We start from the raw sequence: 7,658 nt of genomic DNA, 5'->3' as shown, positions 1-7,658 counted from the left end.
ACGACGGAGGGTAAATGTGATTTGGTGGGGTTTATTGGTATTTATTTTAATCCTCCAGTTTTGGCACCATTGTTCAAGGGTGGTGATGTGGGATAGGAGGCATTGGGATACAATGGAAGGATCATTATTCTCTGACAATAGGCATGTGTCATCAGCATACGTGGTGAGAATAGTGTTAGGATGGGTTGGGATGTCAGCTGTAAAAACTGTTTAAAGGATAGGACTAAGGATACTACCCTGAGATACACCAGCAGACTGATGAAACAGGGACGAATAAGCACTGTTGTGATTTACTTGAAATAACCTGTCTGAGAGATAAGAACGGATAATAAGATAATATGTAGAGGGTAGGAATTTACGGATCTTGTATAGCAGTCCTGGGTGCCAGACTCGATCAAAAGCCTGTTCTACATCAAGAAAGACTCCCGAGCAGTACATTCCGCGCTCCAAACCTCTGAAGATGTTCGGAACCCAAACGGGTAATCTGGGATTATGTGGTTGGAATCTAGGATGGAGTACAAGCGTTTTAAGATAAGTTTCTCAAGGATTTTTCCCATGGTAGGTAACAGAGAGATAGGACGGTAAGAGGTTGGGGATGATGTTGGATATCTCTGATGGATGCAATGCTTAATGGGGCAGGGTCATTTGGAGTGGAGTATTCAATACTTCTTCAATGTGTTCAGTCAGGGTGTGGCTCAAAGGTTTTAGAAAGATGCTGACCTTATATTTGAGATTTTTCTTCGTCCGATTTTGTCCATGTTTGAGATTCAGTAAGAAGTGGGTGATTAAAATTCTTGAAGTTAAGAATCTTCTTAGTAGTCGTCCATAAAGATTTCTCAGTAGTCGCGAGGTTTTCAGTTAAGTTATGTTTTAATTTTTTAAGTTATGTTTTAAGTTTGTTTGTCTATTTAGTATAATGTGTTTTATCTGATGGGTATCTAGTCCTGTGCCACTTCGCTCTTGCTCTTCGTTTTTCCTTTAATAAGATGCGAATGTGGTGTGGCAAGTTAGTAGGTATGGTATTATTAGTTTTACTGATAGTTGTGTTGTCCTATATGCAAAATGTTATAGATTCTATTAAGTTTTCTATCACTTCGTCAATGTCATGTTTAGTCTTAAGTGGAATTTTTAAGTCCAGTTTGTTTTCTAAATCATCACGAAATTTGTCACAGTTAACTCGTCCTTTAATCAATGAGGGAGGAGAGGGCTTAGGAACGAAGTACGAATGTAAGAAAAGGATAACTGGATTGTGGTCTGAGGAAAAGTCATCTATAGATTCGATATTGCTCCGGGAACAGGAAATTTGGGAGGTGATAAATATATCAAGGAAGTCGGGACGTTTCTTGAAGGATGAGGCCAATAAGTAGAACTCAGGGACAAAAGGATAGAATAACTATTGGAGGTAGTGACACTGGACAGGATATTTACACGGGTATTGGATGTATGACATCCCCATCGTTGATGTTTGGCATTATAGTCTCCTACAGCAATGAAGTGCGATCCGAGGGATTGGAATAAAGAATCAAGGTATTTGTAGGAAAGTGAATTACCAGGGGGGCAGTATATAGCTGATAATGTTAAATGGAAAGGACGAGTTGAAATGATTACAGAGGTTGATTGGATAGCGTCAGTTGGATTGGAAGGAAGGAGGGAATGGGATAAGGATTTATGGATAAGGATGCAAGATCCGGCTTGTGAAGTGTTGTCTGGGTGGTCTGATCGATAAGTAATGTAGTCACGGATGTAGAAATGTGATTGTTGAGTAAAGTGAGTTTCTGTCAACAGTGCAATGTCTATGTGTTTGTTGTGGAGAAATATATCGAGTTCGTCAAGGTGGTTGTTTAGTCCATTGGCGTTCCACAAAAGGATAGCTACGGGCTTTGCACTCATCGTGAGAGATTAAAAGGAATTTCGGTCAGGATTCTAGTGAGAAGTGTAATAAGTGGTTTAATAGTTCCTTGGAGATCCAACAGGAAGGATGAAAGGATAGAGTTTATATCGGGTAGATTGTAGTTGAAATGTGGATGTGGACCAGGGTAATTTTTATGACTTGGAGCGCAGGTTGTAGGGAGAACCCGAAAACCTAATTTAAAATTTGTATCTTAATTTTCTCAGAAATTACGTATTTTAAAATTTATTCTTTAAGTAGGTTGTGTCGGTGCAAACCATAGGGTAAAATAAAAATGTGGGATGGAAATGGCTTCAATTTTTAAAAAAATAAAAATTACTGGTCCACTCTCATTAATTCAATTCTTTATCCATATTAATTATTACAGCAATGTTGATATTAAGGTTTTTATAAAAATAATGCTGACGTGAATAATGGTTGGCCAATTAAGCCGGATGATACATCAGGATAATGTTTTATTTTGGAAAACTTCTCATTCTAATGAAAAATATTTCACAATTATTTTTAATGTGGTATGAACGCAAGGTATTGGTGCGCTCCATGGATAGACATTGTCATCGGAAAATGATAATGATTCCAATGAAGTAAAAGTTTTCTAAATCAGGAAGTGTATTTTTAAAATTATACAAGTAGGACAAAAATCAAAAAACTGGGAGCTCGTACCAGTATGTAAAGACAACATAACTGGGACATATCTCAATAAAATTTCACTGTTTTCCAAATCTATGTCTATAAAACATCTGTGCGAAATATGAAGAAAATCTGAGATGGTTAGATTCAAAAGTGTGTTGATTTGACGTGGTAAATACATAATGTTTTGTAATTACAATAATTGGTATCAAACTTTTATTTTTGAACATTTAATGTATTTATGGATGAATATGCATATATACTTATGCTCATATCTAGCTATTGCAAAGGATTGCCAAATAAGTTACAGATAAATAAATATATAACATTTAGAAAAAAAAATCACTTAATGTTTTAAAACTAATATAAGAAGTAATAAATTTTAATGTAAATCAATTAAATTTTTTGTAATTCAAAAACGGGTGGACATATCTCAATAAAAATATCACAGTATTACCTAAATAACTGTACACAATTTTTAAGAAACTCTGAGATCGTAAGGTTCAAAAGTGTCATGAGTTTACGTGGAATGACCCATACATATTATTTCTTATATGTTGTGGTACTTTGTTATTACCTGTGGCCTACGCAAGGATGGGAGGAGTCCCCCGATACGGAATGCACTATAAATGGTCACCACCTTCGTAGGAAGCTGGCAACACTGAGCTGTGAAATATACTAAAAAAATTGTGATTGTTTCATGTACAGTGTTGTATGATCTAATATAATGTGTTTTAAAGGTACCTACACTGGTGTACCTGACGTAAGTTTACTTTTTTGAATTATTTCAATTAAAATGTCTGATGATGAACAATCAGAAGATAACCTCAAGTAGACGCCAGCTCAAACTAATTCTGGGTCTTCAAATATCAATCCCACTGCTATTACACAATTGATAGATTGTTTAAGCATTAAAATCGCACCTTTCTGGGCTGATAAGCCAGAGATCTGGTTTAGAGTTTAATCACTACCCCATATGAAATAAAAAATCTATGTACCCTTCTCGTAATTACTGTTCTATTCAACCATGAAAACAAGTCCAAATATTACAACAATACTTAAAAAGCATGAGTGAAGTACTTCACAATCGCTATACTTCTCCGTTCAGTATATTTAACAATTAGGTAATTGAAAAAGTTCAATATGCGATATCTTTGGAAATGATATGGAAATAATACCAAAAACTTATTAAAAAAGAATTATAGTCAAGCTTAAAATGTTTGAGTTAATAGTAAAATTAATTATTATTTTTTTTAATATACTGAAGACAAATATACTAAGATTGCCATTTATATATGTAAATTCGGCGGTAAAAAGAGATCTACTGAAAAGAATCCAATAGGTATCCAACGTTCACTGTATATTTCCTAATACTAGTCAGAATTAAAATAATTTTTTTAGTCGATTTGATTATCTCTCATGCATTAATGCACACATATCTTAAATGCACGCATATAAAATATCAAAAGATATATACTTTTTGAATTATGTGCAAATAATGTTAATTGTTTTCATAACTTGTTCATAAAGTTTCGGATAATGAATAATAAATCGGAGATTTCAATAGCTTCGAACCTTTCCAAAATAAATGGGACTATTTTCATTGACTACTTATAATCCATTAACTATATATAATTTTATCCTTCTATAATCATATTCCTTGCACAAATGCATTTTATTTGCACTTTTTTAAATGAAGAAAAATACAGGACTACCAACATATTTTCTGTTGTTCTCGTAAAGGCAGCGCCGAACTTAAATATGTCGTAATAATAATTTATGAAAGAATATTACAAATAATTTATACAGTGGAGCGTGATTCAGACAAAATCACTTCCTTGCACAAAGGTTGGTTTAGTAAGAGTACTTTCTTATAAATTACTCCACTCCTCACTACTCATGGCTTGTAGCGGTACAGATTTAATTTTAATATAAACAAAATTTTCAATATTTTTGTTATTTATTTATTTTTAGTACTTTCTGAATTCTCAGAAATCGGAACCGAGGTAGGTTAGGTAGTAATGAAAATTTGTTTATGGTATTTTTAAGTAATTAATACTGCAATGAGGTCTAAATATGTGACCGCAGATTAATATGAAGTGTTCGAGGGTGCGGTCAGCAAAAAATATACAAGTAAATAAAACAATTTATTAGTTCTAACTTTTCGACCTGAATTTCCGGCTTTCAGCAGGGGACTCAAACGAAGATTCCGTTGGTAAATGGAATGGCACCCCTGACCATCTCCTCAAATTGAAACTGTAATTTGAATTTTATGACTATATTCCTTTTAGATGTAATATTCAATCATAGGAGCAAGGGAACGGAAAAGATCTATTACTTATTTATTTTAATTAGACAGTAGTGAGAACATAAGTGTTATGTTTAAAATATTTAATGATATTAAAAAAAAAGGAAAAAAAAAAGGATTACTGCTATTGAAAATAATTGCTTTAGCCAGAAAGTTTTTTATTTTGTATGTTATTTTTAACTGTAAACAAATGTAAATACCTGCTGTAAGAATAAGGGGAAAAAAATCATTGATATAAACAAAGTGTTTGGTCAATTTCTCTTACTTCTAAGCGATTTATTAATGTATGGTTTAAATTAAGGAAATATCTAAGGTCTGCCTGGCTTAATTATTTTCTTATAGATAACCGTGAAGTAAGATCAATCAAGATTAGTGCCCTACCTCCGATTCAACTTTTCTTTCAGCTACCAGCAGATTATCCTACCAGAGAAATGCCTTTCTATCAAATCTTTTGCCTGTGGCTATCGCAGGAACAGGTAAATTCATTCTTATTTGTAGATAAGTTTGTATGATTTCCACCTCATTTACTTGCTTTTGAAATATACGTATATAGATGTATTTATTGGCTTATATTACGACGTAGCCATAGTGTCTGGCCCGATTGGTGTTAGTAAATACGTTTATGAATATTTAAAGTTCATATTAAAATAGCATATTTCATTAAATGTTTAATAGTTTTAAGGTTTAAAACACTCTCTAACTATAAATCATCCCTAGCAGTAGGAATACACTGGTACTGGTATTTGGTGGGGAGAAGATGTTCGGCAAGTGGGCCTAGTGGTCCTTTTTGCCAAACCAGGTAGGTAGGTCAAGATTCATTCTTCGGGACCGCCGAAAAATGGCGGAGGTGGGAATGAAACCCACAACGTTCCGAACCGAGCGCACTGGGACTTGCGCCACAACCCGCACGGCCTTCACGTTCCTAGTAGCAATATAAGTATGAAGGTATCTTTTTCTATAGGACTCCAGAAAAGAATATTGGACCATCAAGTGCTTCGAACCTCTAGAAATAAGTCGGCCATGCCACTCACACACTGTATCAGCCTTTATAACATGAGTAATGTTGTCATGGTACGATGCTAGGCTGTCCTTACTCCAAACTCTCGGACTTACTGGCCGTAGTTTTCGTATATGGAGTATAATTTTCTGGTTCCAGGTAATTGAAGCTACATGTATCTCTATAAATGTGCATATAATTTGAATTAAGGCACGTTCAATATGTCTAGAGTTATTAGCTATATTTGTTAAAATAGTATTTTTGTTTCTAATTAATATAGTATTTTTCAAAAAAATTGGATTTTTTTCTTTTTATAAATACAAAATGTAAATTTTACTTCGTATGCATATAGCTGTAAATTTGTTTTAATAAAAACAACATTCAACATTCAAAATCTTTCTGATGGATTATATCGGAAAGAGATTTGAAAGAAAATCTGCCTACTAGTTGATATACACCAATGAAAAAACATATTCAATGAAATTAAGCCACTTTTCCAAGTTTTCTATTTATTTGATGTAAATTTAAGTTATTTGAGTTTACCTAAAATGGAGCCTTTTGATTCATTATTGTTGGTCCCCCACTGTATTTGTGCTGCATTGCTTCTTAAGCTTTATATTTGAATTTCTCATTTCAAAGCCTTAAGATCCTTGAATTTGCTCATGCTATGTTGCACAGTGGTGGGAAGTGTGAAAAACCCTACGAAATGGAATATGTTTAATCATATTGAACAACGTGGTTTCTTACACTCAAATGCCTATCTAAGAATTGAACGTTATTGGTTTTCCCATGAAACAATATTTGTGAGCCGTAGACATCACACAGATTTTATTGGGATTGGGAAACAGTGAGTTTTACTGGTTTTTGTTTTGTTTTGTTTTAAGCTATCCAACAAGTTTCATTGACGTATTTAGGTTTATGAAGTCAGGGGTCTTCTTGGAAGGTGTAACCAAAATAAGGTAAGAACAATAATCAAATTAACTACTTTGAATCAGAATAACTTCGTGTTTATAGGAAAAAAATTAAGATTTATAGTTTTGCACCTTAAAACATTATCAAAATTAGAAAAACAAATTCGCTTCATTGGTTTCAGCACCCAAATTAAAATAAGAATTCATGATAATTACAGAAAATTTAAACATTTTAGAGGTTTTTGTACAAAAGCGGAAGTTTCCCACCACTATGTGTCGCAGGACACCATGAATTTAATATTTTCAGGAGAATACTTGTTATTGTAATTAATGATTAGTTATTGTTAGCTTTTATCCTCAACAACCAAGATTTTTGGATATTTATATACATATTTTTTTTTCTAGCTGAGGGTGCTATGTGATATATTGAACAGCAAATGGCAAAGGTATTACCAGTCAGAAATATTGGAGTTATGGGCTAACTTTCTCCAAGAAGAGGCATTGGCTTCCCTGGGCTACGAAGGCTGCCTTGACTTAACAAAAGGTGAACTACACTACATAGCTATCATATAAGTAATTAGACGAATTTGAGCATTAATTAATAGTCTTATTTGAGTATTAATGTTTTGTATTTTGTTTTATTAATCATCAATAATACTTAAGAAATGGTAATAATGAAAAAACCTTTTAAAGCCTGGCTTCCCAAATATACTAGGTTGCAGTTTAAAGAGCGTGTTTATGAATTTGTTGTAAGCCATACAAATTAATGTTTTAATTAAACTAATTACAATTTTACATTTTACATGTTATATTATCTTGCCTTCTCTTGTTCATTTTTGCTTAACCCTCTTATATATATTTCTCTTTTCCATTCTCTCCTTTAAGATTTCGGGATATAATTTA

The 7,658-nt window shown here is 33.2% G+C and overlaps 1 protein-coding gene across 1 annotated transcript in view; it reads left to right on the top strand.

Annotated features, from left to right (window-relative positions):
- Window positions 1-7,658, top strand: part of LOC106677176 (E3 ubiquitin-protein ligase RNF14) — a 22,271-nt gene that overhangs the window by 3,181 nt on the left and 11,432 nt on the right. Inside the window, exons 3-4 of the mRNA XM_014414923.3 lie at window positions 5,190-5,323; window positions 7,161-7,299. Coding sequence (XP_014270409.1) covers window positions 5,190-5,323; window positions 7,161-7,299 — 273 coding nt within the window. The remainder of the gene's footprint in view (window positions 1-5,189; window positions 5,324-7,160; window positions 7,300-7,658) is intronic.

The sequence above is a fragment of the Halyomorpha halys genome, unplaced genomic scaffold (assembly GCF_000696795.3).
Source record: "Halyomorpha halys isolate HHAL.00 unplaced genomic scaffold, Hhal_1.1 Scaffold90.1, whole genome shotgun sequence".
Lineage (NCBI taxonomy): Eukaryota > Metazoa > Arthropoda > Insecta > Hemiptera > Pentatomidae > Halyomorpha > Halyomorpha halys.
This window is presented reverse-complemented; position numbering and strand designations above follow the sequence as displayed.